The sequence below is a fragment of the Ischnura elegans genome, assembly GCF_921293095.1.
Source record: "Ischnura elegans chromosome 13 unlocalized genomic scaffold, ioIscEleg1.1 SUPER_13_unloc_1, whole genome shotgun sequence".
Taxonomy (NCBI): Eukaryota; Metazoa; Arthropoda; class Insecta; order Odonata; family Coenagrionidae; genus Ischnura; species Ischnura elegans.
Window position 1 is genome coordinate 6,070,823 of NW_025791657.1, and position 16,786 is coordinate 6,087,608.

A 16,786-nucleotide genomic window follows, 5' to 3' on the forward strand; every position below is an offset into this window, starting at 1 on the left:
GGGGTTATCGGGAATATTTAGGTGCTTTTCCTGTATAATGCGTATTTGCCTTCCTTCACTAAAATTTCCGGCTCTTTAGCTGAAGGGAAAGCATGGTTTCACGACAGTCGCATCTCTGCGTTCTTAAGGTTCCAACGAATAAATTTGACAATGGCCCTGTTTCCTTCCCACATACACATTTTAAGGCACATTCCAAGGAACATGATCAGTTTTGGCAAAGAAAACGCCGATTGATTTATCTGAGCTACTTTATGTGTCATGTTTAAGGTATTGCCTCTTAAAGTGATATTATCACTTGAATTTTTAGAGTGGAGGAGGCTATCTATGAACCTACGAACGTTCACATATCTCGGTTGAAATAGTACACTTGACAGAAGTAACTTAGTTCCTTTCTTAGTTTCTACCCTCTCAAGGAGCCATATTGAGAAGAAGTATTCAGCAAATGTAAGGTGAACGAAAACAGTCTTGCCTTGCCTCTCGCTAATCAAACCAACGCGACGAAATACCATCTTTTCTTTCCAATTCATTTCATATTCTTTGTCCCCAGTGAAGAAGAAAGCGGATATTGTCTTCATAAATTCATAAACAGATTCCGTCACCAGCATTGGTGAAGCTTTTGAGGGTTTATAATTAGGATACTTCTCCTTCTCCCGCATAAACACGCGAATCTTAATTTCAACAAATTTATTATAAAGATCTGAGATACCAATGGACTCTAACACGTTGAAATTGTCTTCAAACGCAACCGATGAAAGCATCCAAGCATGCAGTGGAATCTCCGTTAATTTTTCGACAGAAGTATTTGATTCCACTGATGCCATAAGTTTTTCAGCCAGAGCATCTAACGGACTATGCACTGCCGAGCTGTCGTTTTTCATAGATGGACGCAATCTGCCTAGAGATTCAACAAATGCAGACTTGTTTTCAGTATTCAGACTTCCAAGACTCTCTAGACAGCTAGCAATGGTGTATATCTTTTCTCTCCTTTCTTGCTTTGGCATCATCAGTAAGGAAGCGATCCATTCATTTCGCATGAATTGCACTTGCTGTGTTCTGTCGAACGGGACCAGGCTAAAAGCTAACGCTGACAGAGACTCCTCCAAGTGCTGACACTCATGACTCCTCGTAGTGACGAATACTTGCGCAAGCGTGGAGTTTACCAGTATTTTTAGAAATGATGTGACCACATCCCGGTATTCCGGAAATATCTCATCAAATCCATCGAAGAATACGACTACCTTCTTTCTGTTACCACAAAAGAGTTTGAACACTTTTTCCTCAATGGAATTGCTGCTTTCTTTTACCATGTTGTATAAGACATGCAAAGCCTCCTCTACATCTATCTCAGTTTGCAATTTAGAGAATAAGTCCTCGAACTGAGAGAGGTCGACCACCTCAACCCAAGAGTCGGAGAACTTCTTTTTCCATCGCCGAGCAAGATCATTTACGAATACGGACTTCCCGCTGCCAGGGGTGTCAGCTATTATAAGTGCCTCATTCGATTCCGTGCTTTCCAATAGGCTGACACCAGTGAATGTCAAAGGCAGCTTCTCTCCAGAAAATTCAAGTAACAAATTGCACTTGAAAGAGGAAAGGTTTACTGATTGTCCCCCCTTCAATCTAATAAAGTGGATGTAATTCCATCCATAATTAAAGTTCACCGCTTCATACATAAGCTTATTTAATATTTTTGCGATGAGGGTATTTTCCTCATCTGGGTTTTCTAAAAGGCAACAACTGTATCATCTAGTATCTCTTGATGAGGCAGATTTCCATTCAGGAATGCTGCCCATGTTCAGACCTTCCAAGGCAATGATCTCCGTATGCATAAAAACAAACGCATCTTGTTCCCTTGTAGTTATGAAGTTTTGATCCAATTTCATGTCCCGCAGTTTGAGAACACGAGGTTCAAAGCAGTGTGTGTGATAATGGAGCATTTCTTTCCATCTGTCCATCAGCATGGTGTGCAGTGGCCTGCCAATTTCAATACTGTCTCGATTTATTAATGTTGAGATATCATCTTCGTCTAACGATTCACGCAAAAACTTCTCTGCATCCTCCTCATTTCCACAGCACACACTCTTGAGTATTTCTATCAGCTGCATCTCTATGCCACCTAGCTTCAACGACTTTTTTCTCAGGTGTTCCTTGCATTCCTTGCTCAAATGAATCCACTTGTAATCGTTGGGCTTACAATCGACATATTCAGGACACAATCGCCTCGGAACCATCAGGATCACTCGTTCGACTACGTTCTCTAACATTTTTCCTGGACATTTGACACTCACACATGTCAGCTTTCCCCTCCGGCAAAACGGAACCACTTGAGAATCATCCCACAGAATGACCAAAGTCGTTACTTCTCGCGTGTCCAGAAGAGAACGGAAATAACTCTCGGCACATAAATACTTTCTCCAATCCACAAACATTGTCCTCTTCTGTGTTGATGAATAATTGAAGTGACTTATTCCCAGGCTTAAGTTGGACACCATCATCACCTGCAACTTCTTATGAGGACTGATTAAAGGCCCATTGACTTCATTGGGAGTCCAAAGAATGCTGACGTTCTCACGCCAGTGAACACTTAGTAGATGAGGGGTATTCAACAACTCACTCCTGACAGCTTTTCCAGCTTTCTTGTTTCTTTCGATATAACTTTTGAAAGTTGGAACCACATAATCCTCGTAAAACTCCAACAGTTCCGGAACTTCATTCTCCAGGCGGCACAAGCCGTTCTCACCAGTGTGAGTTCCATTCCCGGCTTCACCGGACTGTTTGGACTTAACAATCATTTCGGGCACTCTGACTATCAATTCATACATTATTAGTTTCTTTTCACTGTCAGACAAGTCGTCAATATTTGTAACAGGAGGCAGCTCTTCATTATTTAACGCCCTTTCTATGATGGCGTCATGAGGTACCTCAAACCGCCTGGAGAATATTTCTCTGACCACTTCCTCGTAACACCCCTGGCTTTCGTCGTCCCCAACATTTCTGTAAGGCAACCCTCGATTCTCAAACACGAGTGCAAAAGCTTTGTGAGCGAGCTCATGAGTTAGGTTGCTAAGGACATCGGACCGCTCAAACTCCTCACAGCTACTCTCCAGGGCACCAGCATATATCCGGTTGGTCATAAAATCGGTGAGCCCCCAGGCGTTCCTGTAGTTGGAAGGGTACATACAACCTATCCTGCAGGCCGAGAAGTCTAATACAATTTCCAGAGAGGGGTCGTCCTGAAGACACTGTAGGATATCTGATGCGTACTCATCCTCGTTGATTTCGCGGTATAATTTCTCTACTGTACGGGTCATGTCAGACCCACTCACCTCCCCACGATAAGTGTAAGTCTTTTGTATCATTTTCTCCACATGGAAGTCCTGAATTGGCACAAACCACTCCGCTACGCAGCGTCGTAGTTCTGGATCATTCTCATATATCAACGCTTCTTCTCTTTCCTCCTTAGTGGCATACACAAAGTGCCAACTGTTGAGCAATGCCCATTTCTGATACCTACTGCTATCCCTGACCGCGGTTTAAAGGGCTGATTTTCCCTCGGTGTTGACCCAGCGCCGACGTTTATCCTTCACCAGCATCGAATCCCGATGAGAGTTATAGAAAGTCTCTATCTCTTTGATGTCATCTTCCTCCCTCAGCAAGCGGTGGAATGCATCTCTCTTCTCGAGGAACGGTTTAATGAGTGGATCAGTCATCCACACTTTTTCCCGATCCCCTCTGTGATCACCCACTGTTATTAGGCTATCCCATTGCAGCAGTAGAAGGGTGATTTCTGGGTGCTCGACCGCATAGTCAAGTGCATTCTTCTGTCTCATATCTAGGTCATCCACGTTTGCTCCGCACCTGTAAAGACGGATAATGATTCATTTATTTTGAAAATATATTACTTGTACTACATATTGATGCTTGATGTATAATTTTTAGAAAAGCATTCAATTTTTACCTCCAATGAAATATTTCTGGTGTAATTTTTAATAGAATGGTTATCGCATAATTCCTTTTTACGTGCGCATACATTTTATTGGGTGCTGGGTGAATATCACCAGGTCTTTACCCCAGTGCTGGCTATTTTTTGCACTTTTCAAAGCGATGTTACAAATAGAATTTTTAAGATATGCATGAGTGAGTAGCATCAATTTTAAGACCATACTTTTATCTTTTGATTTCGCATTGAAATATTTTGTATATCGGGTTGTTCCGTAAACAGAGGTATATTTAGTTCTTGTAACTGCCACCGGAGGGCGTAGTTGTATTACGATGTTCAGTTTTGTGTGTGTGTGTGCTTACGACGAGTCGTCGTAATTCTCGAGGTGATTTGAGTCAGTGAGCAGTTAGCGAGTGGAACTCATGGTGAAAGTGTGTGGTGCCAGCAGTTGCCTCGACCACTCCCCCGCCCCCCAAGTGTGCGCACGTGTTGGCCAAACGACAGACAGGAGGATTTGCTGACTGACTGATGGGTGAAGTTGCCCCCGATATTGTATTGATTTGTGAAAGTCATTATTATTTATTGCTTTCTTGATATTGTTAAGTTGAGAATATATGTATTTTTTTGAGCGTTTAAAAACTGTGTTTCTCTGGTCCTTCGGGTGAGAGTTGAAGGAACATCGTTCCTTTTGTCCCGCGACACGGGTGTTTTCCATTCAGGCGACTCTCGTGTCACCTTGTGTTAACTCTAGTCAATCCTAGCCGGCCACGAATGGAAAGCACCGAATGCGCAGTAGTTGATGCGCGTAGAAGTTGGTAGAACATGAGTTTAGAACACCGGGAAATTTATCCAAGGAGAACGATGTAAGTGATACCGAATGAAGATCTGGAATGTTTTTTGTTTGAATTATTGACCAATGTTGGATTCTGATCATTGGTCATTTGGATTGTTCTCTTGACCGTTTAAAGTAAAACTTGTGCTGAAAATTGTCTTTTATTTTAGATGAATGAAGAGCAGTTTATAGCGTATGTAATGGAAGAAGTACATAGTAGCAGTAGCAGTTGTAAAAATGTTTCAACTCCAGTACAAAAATTGATCTCTTATAAAAATAGTGTAATCTCCAACGCAGGTGAAAGGCGCCAAAACAACTATGCATGCGCAATTTCTCTGTCCACTGTCTCAAGCTGAGCTTTTCGTCAGAGTCGGTGTGAGTCCGCCTGTGTCGGCAACTCCAACGAAGGGAAAGCAGAAAACACGACTCGTGTCGACGCATGTCAACTTGCGTCGAAAAATGGAAAGCACCAATCACAATGCATAAGGAAACTGCAGAAGATAAAAAAATCCGATATTTGTATTTTCAAAGAGGTGAAAAATTATTGTGTTTCATAAATTTAGTTATAAAATAATCACAACACACTAATTTGAAATAATAATTACCATTATTTGAAATTATAATAGTAATCAACGTTTAAAATGGTAATAATCAATATTTGAGCAATAATAAAAATCCAATTAAAATAGCTACATCGCAAAGTTCTTCCTTGTGTGGAAAAGCTGGAAGCATGGCTCTATGCAAAGACCAATCTTACATGTACTACACTGATAGGAAGTACATTTTCTGGCAGCTTTCCCAGTCGTTTTTCGCCCTTTTCCGGAGCGCATCCTACACCTCTTTTGAGCCTCCTTTTGTCCTGATGGTACGGGACTTTTTTCAATGAAATGCTTTTCTGATATTCTAGTTATCTGGACTCTGACGTTTTCATGGGGCGATTAGTCTTCCAATGTAACCAACTCCGAACAAATTTCTTGCATAAAATAGGTGACTGCAACGGATTTTTGGCTTAAATGATTGTACATGATTGTGGCATTTGTCACTGCCATAACTATTAGTTGGAATGTCAGCTTACGCCACCACTTCACTGACCGATGATCCAGGGCACCGTAACTCATTAGTTGATCACTCAGATCTACACCAATTTTTTCTTGTTGTAGTCTATTACAATCGCAGGTTTAGTTTTCTCCCTTCCTCTGCGATCTTTGAAAGTGATCATGTCACTTGTATGTTGAGTGGAGAGCAGAAACACATCACGTTTGTCTTTCCAACGCTGGACTAATATATTTTCATGTCGCGCGAAAACATACTCTCCACGAGATAGGCGAGCATTTTATCGCCAATGGAATCCCTGCCCTATTTTTCATAATAGTACCTACTCATCCCGTTTGAAGGCTTTCCAATTCACGGGCCAGGGCAATGCTTGTGTAAAATCGGTCTGTATATAATGTGAGGCCCTTATTAGCAAGTGTAGCCAAAAGTCTCTTGACTATAGCCAATCCAGAGTTTTCCTGACAATGAAACACATCCACATTCCAAACAAAACCACTGCTTGCTTCTGATAGCGTGTAGAGTTTTATGCCATATTTGCTTGGCTTCTGAGGCATGTACACTTTGTAGCAAAACCTAACACGAAAGGGACAAATTCCTTCATCTACAGTTATATCCTCTGCAGGTTGGTAGGGTTTTTGAAATTTATTTCGAAAATCCTCGAGTAATGGACGCACTTTGAATAGGGGGTCGTGACCATCTACGCCTTTTTCAATGAATAATTGGTTGTCCGCAAGATGGAAATTTCCTAAGATTGAAAGAAATCTATCTCTAGAAAAAACACCAGGACAGCAGCCACATGCCAACACGGGATCAGTACTCCAATGATCAGGGATACTAGGACGTTTGCTAAAGCTAATTAGCATTATAACGGCAAGAAACTTTTTTTACGTCACCTTGAGTCACTGTTTTCCAGGATTGCAATCTGATTTTTTCGGATAGTAAGTTCTCTCTCCTCAGTTTTGCAATCCTTTGCCTTGCATATAAGTTCGTATGCTCCTTGATACGATTTATCAAATCGTTGTCGAAAAAATGTTCAAAAAAATTAATCATATCACTTGAACTACTTAGCCCAGTATTTGATTTCACACCATAGTAACCAGTGAAGACAGCAATGTTGGGAACTGCGTCAATATCACTCCAAATATCTCCCGGGCCCGCTCCTCTGTTAGTTGACCGTCTTCCTCTAGGTGCACCTCTACGATTGCGCATCGTTTTTTGAGATTCTACTCGCTTACTTAGTTGTTGCACCATTTCTGGTTCGTTCAAACCTTCAGACTCTAAAATAAATATAATATAAACAATGAAAAACAGTAATTTTACGAAGAACTATTGCACAAAAAATATACAAAAGAAGTCAAAAAACTGTCATACGGAATGCGTTGCTATACGCAAGAAATGGAATTCACCTGTTGAACTATCTTTGCTGGGGATGTAATCAGCATCGCAATCTGAGTCATCAAAATAACTTTCACTATCATCGCTTTCGAAACAATGCAACGCATTGGCAATGTCTTCGTCGGCGAGATTTCGCTCCATGATCACTGGCGAAAGAACACACGAATGATGAAAGAGGTAGGGATTTTGGAACTTTCGGACACATTTTGTCTCGAAAGAAAAAAATAAGACGAAATATACGACTTCGTGGCATTAACTTCACCTATAAGAGCAAATGCATAAATGCGAGTAATACCAGCGGCGTAACTTTGAGGCGGGAGCCGCTACAATCTAAACAAAATGCCCGTCGTAATATTACGCCGCCCGCAAATTCTGTAACACCTCGCGCGGCGTAATATTACGCCGTTAGCACTTAAAGTGTTAAAATGTATGCTTAAATAACAGAGATGATGCGATTTTAGTCCTTCCTGTTAGTGCGTGCGAAGGAGAAAGAGGAAATGGATGTTCTGCATATCTGTAGTTTACTCTAGTATATAAATGAAGCAATGCACTGCACGCAATGAGATATTTTAATTTCAACATTTGAAATATGATCATAGCCTATGTGAGTTTCTAATGATGCCTCCAACTTAGCTGGTCATAGAAAATGTGTTGAATGGTGACTTCCATTCAATTCTGATAACTAATCGAAAATAACTACTCGTCCCCATTCTTTGCTGGTAGACACCGTGTGAATTACGAAATCTAAAATTACTAAGACGCCATCATCAGTATTTTCCACGCGAGTTTTCTTGCGACTTGCGATTAAATTACTTGCGAACTGAAGTGCACCACACGTAATGGTAAAAGTGACGAATCGATGGTACTTGGAAACCTTAAACCTTTCACTAACAATAGAATTCAATAAAAACTATGAAAGTGCATAAATGTATTCTACAGCTTAAGTGTTTGCCTTTTTACGCCCGTGCGGTACATGAAGAGATAAATTGCTCTAACAAATCGTCCAGTTGGGGTTGTTAATGTGATTGATCACTGTTCGAATCTGCTCAAACCTGTTTGATTTGATAGTTCATGGTACAGAATCTAAGAAATATTTTACAAGGTCACCAATTTATTGGGAAACAGTCAAATGTAGTATCGAGACCACGATTATGCGGCAAGAAGTATAAATGTCATCAAGGACATTAACAAAGTCGCAAATAAACGCGAGAGTTGGACAAAATGTTATTGCATGCATGATTCATCACGCGTTATGTGACTCTCAAATAATTCTCAGGTGATCGAGGGTACATGCCTACATAAATTCATTTTGAGATACTATGAGCCGAGGCATTTGTTACAAAAATCTCTTTTTCGGTTCAAGCGCTGCTAACTAAGCGATAACTCTTCCTAACTTTGCTGGCCTTAGCCTCATTACTAATTTTTTGTACATTTACTCTGCCTAATGCCACAACACTATATTTTTTTAATATTTCATTTATTTTTATCCCCCTCCCACAGGGTCTTTGGCATCCTTTGAAGTCTGCTGGTGCGTGAAGCACTGCAAATTATGCTTTCGCAATCGATATCGATTCCTATTCTACGTATTGCATTTAATTATGGCGACTTTATTATGCTTCGTATAATCTTTCGCGAAAGATTGTTTCACACCCTCAATGATTTCCTATCGCAAATCAAATAATCTGAACAAATGAAAGAGAATCGCATGAAAGTATATTGGAATACGTCGTCCCTTCCCTTAGTAGGCTTCAATTGAAAAAAGTCTGCTAAAACAATTAAGGGTTCTTATGGTGTAATTTGAACATTTGCACAATTCTTTCAATAAATAAGCACGTAATTTTTATGAAAATTGATCTTCATATCGATTTAAATACGTGGCCTCAAACTTCAACTTTGAATTGAAATAAAATGAATTCCCGACGTCCATAGTCTTTGTTGGGCGATAAAGTGGGGGTAAGTGGGTAGTTAGAAGGTTGACGGTCGGGAGATACACAAAAATGAAACTGAAATTAAATAAAGCAAATATTCGCGCAAGCTCACTTGCTCACTTTGAAGATATGCTATACGGAATTAATTTTGGCGTACATTACATTCACACACACACTTATGTTTACAAAGCTTCCGCTGACACCAGTGACCCACTCGCACCGAATAATTGGTCAAAAAAAGTTAAAACTAGGAAATGCACGCTTTTATTGAAATCTGAGACCCGGTTTTTGGACACTCCCCTTGTTAAAGAGAACCTACCTGAGGAGAAAATGGACGCAGTCCCTCTCTCCTCTCTTGGCTGCCAGCATGAGGCGCGTTGCTCCATCTGGAGGGAATCTCTCGCTCAGCAGGTGCCACTTGTCCCTAGGGACCACCAATCCTCCTTCCCCCTCCTCAAGCGCCTCTTCCCGCAAACCCAGCTCCACACTCAGCTGACGCAATTCCTCTTTCCCTTGATTTCCTGTCATGAAATTGCCAAATAATCAATCCATCGGTTTCATTGCTGGGTTTTTCTCTTTAATAGCAAATTCTTCAAAAATCGTGGGCACGGTATGGCTGATGCTGGGTTTCGCTACACAGTGGGCCCTTTCCGCTTCTACAGTGGTAAGGTGTTTTTTCCCGTCCCGTCCCTTCCAACCCTATCCCTATCCTAGAGGCGTCGATGGGCTTATATCGCGGCGGCGCCTCTTTCCTTGTTCCTTCCCATCCAAACCCTTCCCCAGGAGCGCGGGCATTTAAGTCTCTGACATGGTCCCCGGCCCCGGTGTATTGTATCCTTCAGAGGACCCAACTAGGAGTCCTGATCTCTTTGTCAAATAATCAGGGACTCTGATTGATGGCAACTATAATCCGTTCTTTTTCTGTTTGCGGGTGAGCTCCCGTGAAAGTCCGGGCACTACCGGAAGGTTTCGCTGATGGGTTAGGGTTAGTACCGAGAGAGAGGATGAGCGGACTTAATATTACCAAATGTACATAGCCGCCCTAGTTTTTCACTGCAAACGTGGACACCGAGACAATATACCAACTCGTTTGGAAGGTATTGAGGATTATCCTTTTACAGAAACCCGTCAAATGGTCTGCTACCACGCTCGATGAGGCACCGTTGCTCAAAGGCGTCTTTGGAGGCGTACAAGGAGAGCGCGTGAGGTTTGGAAACACTGATTCACGATCAGATTCATGATATTTACTCGACGGAGGTTTGAGAGCGACTTACTGAGGCCATGTCTACTGTCTGCTGATTGGCCAAGGGAGAGTCACGTATCGAGAAACTTTCCCTCCCCTCACTCCCACTTCATTTACCCACACCAGCTCAACCGCAAAGATAAAATGGATAGAGAATAACACTTCAGCAGCGGTTACTGTGTCGAAAGTCTTACACTATGGGGAAAAATTTCCAAATACGCCAGAGCCATTTTTTTCTGAAGGCATGGGCAGAGCAGGTATAAGGTCTGTATGATCCCCCCGTCACACTATTCCAAAGTGTCCCCAGAGAGTACCTCACTCATTAAGAGATGGAAAATTGGAATGCCGGATATCATATTGATTACATTAAATGAGAAAAAGTCTACGAAATATTAATGCGAGAGTTACCCAGTATATAATCCAACAACATTTTTTTCGCAAGGAATAACGATACTGCGAATACGAAACTTCACATATGCGTAACCTGAAGAATCATGGGTAGCGCACACAAAATGTCAGACACTTCCAATGAAAAGCTCAGCTGTAAGACCATTTCAAAATGGCGCCTGTAAGTCATGTGCTTTTTTAGCAGCGTGCAGTCATTGAATTTCTTCCTGCAGAGGGAGAGAGACTGCAGGGATTTTTCAAAACCTTTTGTGAAAAGTCTTAGGAGTATCTTCTGTGAATAGGAGTGTCTACGAAATATCATAGGATTTTTCTTCCTCATAGGAAAATCTTACCTCTTCGTAGAAACATTAAATTATGGTTTCGGTATTTAGTGGGACCAGGTCCCTGCGAGTTTGTATTTGGGCTTACTGATTTATTCGCCATACGTTTTGAAATATTTAAAACATAGGTACTTTATTCTCCGAAGACTTCCCGAACTTTGAGTTGAAGTCACTTTTTAAAACCAGCTTGTATAACTATTGCCTGCATGGTAGAATCAATGTATCCTTTTTGAGAAGCTGCTCAAATAAAGCACATGAGCAACTGTCTCTCCCAATGTTCGTTGCAGTTGTATCGCAACAGAATGCTTGCACATTTCCATTTTAATTCCACTCCTTCAGCATCTGATACACGGCAACGAATATTTTTCATTGCCTGATTATAAAATTGTATCCCAAAGTAGATACTTACCTCCCGGACTGGTGGTTATGACAAGGAGGGCCTACCCAGCAGTTCTTTGCCCATCAGTGCTGGGAGCAATTTTCCGTCCCAGTTTATTGTAGCTTCATCCAGCTTCTCCAAGGAATGCACTGTGTAATTTTGCTGCGCACTCATCGCTTAAACGCTTGCGGCCGTGACTGCTAGTTGTGCGATTTTAGAAAAGAATCGTCAAAACTTTGATGAAATCCTTCTGCAGCTGCTATGTAAATATGAACATCTTCTCTGCCCCTCACTTTGCATTTACCTCATAACCTCACTCTACCTCTACAGTTTTCTCCCCACTCCGTCTGGTTTATACGAGCAGGTATTTGAGATGATAAATCAATGCACCTACTCCTTGACTGGGGATGACACGGAGCGCCTAAACCATGGTAGTGATATAATAAAAAATTAATTTTCTATGTTGGAAACAAATCGTCTTATTTTCATTCAATGTGAATTAATACCATACAGTAACGCCTCAAACCATCAACGTAAATTCTCTTTTTAGTCTCAGAATACCTTTCATTCTATGGGTCTTAATGAATTATGCATTCCAAATAAATCCTGGCTTGCCCTCTTCGCGTTTACTGAGAAGAAACAGTCTGTCTCATTCATATTCTCGTAACAATCGACATGCGTAATGTTGAGCTGATCATTGAGGGCTGGCTCGAATTTTAACTGCCTTTCCATTTGCAACTGAGTTATACATCCTGACTTTTACAATAACTACCAGAAATTGCATGGAAATTCCAACTTTCCGATACTGTGCTGAAATTACAGCGTTTTCTGAAAAAAAAGACTTCCATTTACTTTCATGGAAGTGTAGAGAAAAACAGCAGAAAATTACCCTTACAAAGTTATAGAAAAACCTTAGCACCTGTCATAACCATTGCAGGGTTACTTAATGCTAAAAATTGTATTCTCATAATGATCAATCATGGATAATTGATCGGTGTTCCTTGTTTCCATTTCCAATTTCTTCCATGCTGGCAATATATATACAAGCTGCTTTTTAATAGTGTCTTCCACTCAAGATTCGGGAATTATTTGGACATTAATATTCCACAGATTTAAATATTTATAAACCTATGGAGAATAAATCACTAAGCCCAAACACTGGCCCGTTCTTGCAATAAACAGTGATAAATGTAGCAGTGAAGGATATATTGATGAAGTTTAAGGTTTATGGTTTACGATGAGTGAGAATGATCACCAAATACTAAGCGTATGCAACTTGCGTGCCGCCCAAAATGTCTGCCTTGGGTGGCACGCGCTCACTCTTGGAGCCTTTTCTCGGGAATCACTGGTCACAGTTGGAAAATATTTTAGGTGCAGCATGTCAAATGTTCAATGTACCGTTGGTTGCAATAGAAAATCAGTTGAAAAATATCAGCGCCTTCTTATCGCTAATCATATCCGAAAAACTGTCGGATATACCAATATTTCTAAACTTTGAGGGTGATGCGGCACGCCTTCCCGTTTCCCAATTGCAAGAGTATTGTACAGGATATCTTTTTACAGCAATTGGTATAAAATGAGAGGATGTCCCGAAAGAAAGTCAGAAAATCAAAAAATAAGTACAACCCTTATTCACATGCAATAAAGCAAGCAGAGTGGTGCCTTTGGGTGCCATTCTACCAGATGAAAATGTTTCAAGACACTTTTTTCTTATATTTAACAAGGCCTATATGTCCTACATTATACAAACCTGTCATTGAATCTATTCTTATGGCCTCCTCGTTGTTGTCTGCACCTACACCATGGGGCAATGTGATTTCCTCACCAGCCATTTCCACTCCTTAGTTCCATGTACCTGAAACCATGAGATGAAAAGGGATTTTAGATAGCAATTTCATAAAATTATCTCAAAGAAGAAACATTTAATTTTACGTTTACTTTAATGCCTGTCCACTAATGTAATGGACACATACGCAATAGGTGCTTTCCATACGCGTTGACTAGTGTTGACTCGTGGTAGCTGTTTTTAACTCGCGCTACCGCGGTAACGCAAAATTTGATCTTTTACACTTTAGTAATGCTCCCGACTCATATAAGAGGCTATATAGACAGCCAAAACACCTAATTTCAACGGGGAGGACTACAATTCTTTCTCCGTCACTTGGAATAAGAACTTCCACAAACCGGCCAATCAGGACGCACCAGACCAAAACCAAGGTCAATATAAGAAGTGCAAAAACCTGCATCGGTTAAACTGTGGCTCTACCGCACATGTGTCTTGCCTGTGATGACCTACGCGTCACCGGTGGGGTCGTTCACAGCACCAACTCACCTACAACGCCTGCGGGTCGTACAGAGTTCTCAACGCGACCCGATACGAGACCGTCGCCAGCTTGCACGAGGCCACCAAAATAAAAACGTTGAAGGAATTCCAGGCCGAAAAGGCGAAACGTTTCTCTGGCAATGCAAAGTAGTCGCCGTTCACAGAAATCCAGCGACTCGCGAACATGGTACAACGGAAACGAGACTCCAGGGCGGGCTCGCCGGTTACACTCCTGGGGCAGGGATTCTAAGCGCGAGATCTTTTCCTCTGCCCGCAGAAGAGGAAGGACTGGAAGGAACAAGAAAGGAGGCACCGCTGCGATAGGAGCTCGACGACGCCTCCTGGGAGAGCTAAGGGGAGGAAGGGAGAGGACGAGGAATGCCGCACAGTCACAAAGGTGGGCGGGTCCTACTGTTAGCGAAACCAAGCTTACGCAATTGATGTTCTAACGATATTGGAGGACCATTCTATGAGGAAGAAGGATCCAACGTACGAATACTTAGATCGCGGACATGGTAGTACGCCCGCGTGATAAATACAAGCGGCCGATCGCCAGTAGAGGAGAAGAAGACTGCCCGCCATCTAAACGGCGGGCGATATCACACCCATGAAAAACACTGCAGAAGCCTCGAAGACGCCTTAGTGGTAAAACCGGGAAGGCGTTAAGAATAGGGGGACATCTCACCTCTACACTATAACTGCATTGGTCCATCCACATATGATATACCTATGCCACGTTTAAAATCCCTCTTTCTGTTATCCGTATGGTTGGGCTCAGCTGTTTTACTACATTTACAATGATTTTCTTACCATTTGCTCTTCAAGTTGGTGTCAAAATAGGTAAAAATTGCCATACTACGCAATTTGTTTTTTTTACCATTGCCTCCAAATCACAATGTGAATCCTGCAGTCGGACTCCTCATGGGAGAATCGCAAAAACAATTTTAAACCATTAGCCTCTCTTTTCAACAGAGGTAAAATAGTTATGCAAATTCCTCCACACCGTGCTAATCAAAGACTCTTGATTATTGGTCGGTAGGAAACCTGAAAAAATTCTAGTAAAATTAGTGCTTCCGCTGAGCGATAAATTCTGACAACGTTCTAAGGATTGATTAAACGGAATTATTTCAAAATATAACTGATAACTTCAGGATTTACTTTGTGAAACCTCTCCGTATTGAAAATAAAGAAACAGAAATTTTTAAGGTTCACAGTTATTTTAATATGGGCTCTACCCGGGTTTCGTAACGTGGTTAGTTTCGTAGCTAGTAATTACGTTACGAATTGAATTATAAGTACTTATGACTGTTTAATCGATAGCACCGGATAATTATCCTAATTCGTCATCATATCCAAGTGATTTGAATACACTATTTGAGAGACTTAATTCCCACAAAAAGGTCTTATTTTAAACGTCACTTTTCACTTAATCATTCAGCTTGCGCTGGATAAACACAACTTTCCTAAGCACTTTCGTGCTAACCAAAAAGGAACAAAATGAAATGTTGTTATTACCCTGATCTTCACTGATTAATCTTAGATTTTCCATTGAATTTTGGCAATTTACTATGTGTTAACTATTAATGTTTTACTTTAAATTACTATTTATTTACGAAAACAACTAAATATGCGTTTTACCACATCCTAAATTGATTAATTTACAGAATCATGCTGAATTAAATACTAATTTCTTGCATAGTAATTCAAATTCATTTTTAGATAGCACTATTTACATCTGTAGCTTATTTTTTCTCCGAATTATCGGCCTTTGGCAAATTTTCGGTCAGATTTTCAAAGATTATTCACCTATATACTTGAATAAAAAAAACCAGCAAGTGAATTTTTATTTAAACGTCAAAAAATATTTCAACAAAAAATGGCAGTATTGCAGAGATCATTGTCATCGATAATTTATAAATGTACTAAGTATTACTTACTGTTTTGGAAAAATATCCTTACTCCGATTTCTAGCAGTTGGAGCTTCTTCTGCTTGAATAACGAAATCCACGGATTGAATTCAATACAATTCATTTCAAAATGTCACTTATACCTTAACTCCAATATAACATCTTAATTCTACCACTCGGCCATTATGGTTGGTGTCATACAACTAACTAGACGACGCAATTTTGATTGCTTTCCCGTTTCGGCGGACAGCGTCACTGAAACACTCCTGGCATTGAAACGCCTCGATATGCCTTATCATTGCGATTTCTCATCCATTTTTTTCGTCAGGTGACTCACGTCCCCCGCCAGTCATGTTTGCGTGGTCGCATGCGGAGGGGCATTAAGTTTATCCTCCAATGAGTTTCGCTACCAAAGTGCATAGAGGCGATTGTTTGAATGGATTCATCGTTGAATTAGCATCAGAAATATTTTTGTACATTATTGAACGCTTAAAAGGCTGCTATTTTTTAGTTAAATGTAAATCTGGGTTAATGTGTGCCTAAGGAAGTTATCTATTAGAAAATTTCCACTTAAGCACGAACACTTGCGATTACAATTAAGTCGCTTGGCTTGAATGTGGGTCTTCATTCATCGTTCCTCTAGAAAACTTTCATGACTCATACTCTTCCATGTTTGGGATGTTAAGAAGTTATTATCCAACAGGACGGAAAAGCCTTGCTACCCGCCTCTAGGAAAATAATTTTCTCATGAGTACCTTAGGTACTCACAGAGCATTATCCTCAAGACAACTCACTTCACATGCGGTAGCTGCGTAAAAAGCCCTAGTTGGCCTAATGGCCGCCCGGTAGGCTGAAAATTGAGGGAAAAAGTTTCCTAAATCCTGTAGAATCGCATTTATAAGTAACTTTTAGCAATTTTTCACGATATATGGGTATTACTCAAACCAGCGGGCAATTTATATTTGAGTCTCTCGGGCAACCTCCCAGGTCATAAATCCATACCCTTCAATATTTTCTCCAGTAACGGCATTGTCGCCCTCAAGAGTTTTCTTTCGTGG

At 40.9% G+C, this 16,786-nt stretch overlaps 1 protein-coding gene across 2 annotated transcripts; it reads right to left on the minus strand.

Moving 5' to 3' along the window:
- Window positions 1-799: 799 nt before the first annotated feature.
- On the minus strand, window positions 800-15,984 carry LOC124172384. Of its 2 annotated transcripts, none has more exons than XM_046551834.1 (4): window positions 15,759-15,984; window positions 13,249-13,353; window positions 9,468-9,669; window positions 800-3,858 (listed from the first exon to the last, which is right to left on the minus strand). In XM_046551834.1, the coding sequence occupies exon 4, from the start codon at window positions 3,357-3,359 to the stop codon at window positions 1,743-1,745; it is 1,617 nt and encodes a 538-aa protein (XP_046407790.1). In that variant the 5' UTR covers window positions 3,360-3,858; window positions 9,468-9,669; window positions 13,249-13,353; window positions 15,759-15,984; the 3' UTR covers window positions 800-1,742. Both variants share the same exon structure in this region, with proteins under 2 accessions (XP_046407790.1, XP_046407791.1).
- Window positions 15,985-16,786: the final 802 nt, after the last annotated feature.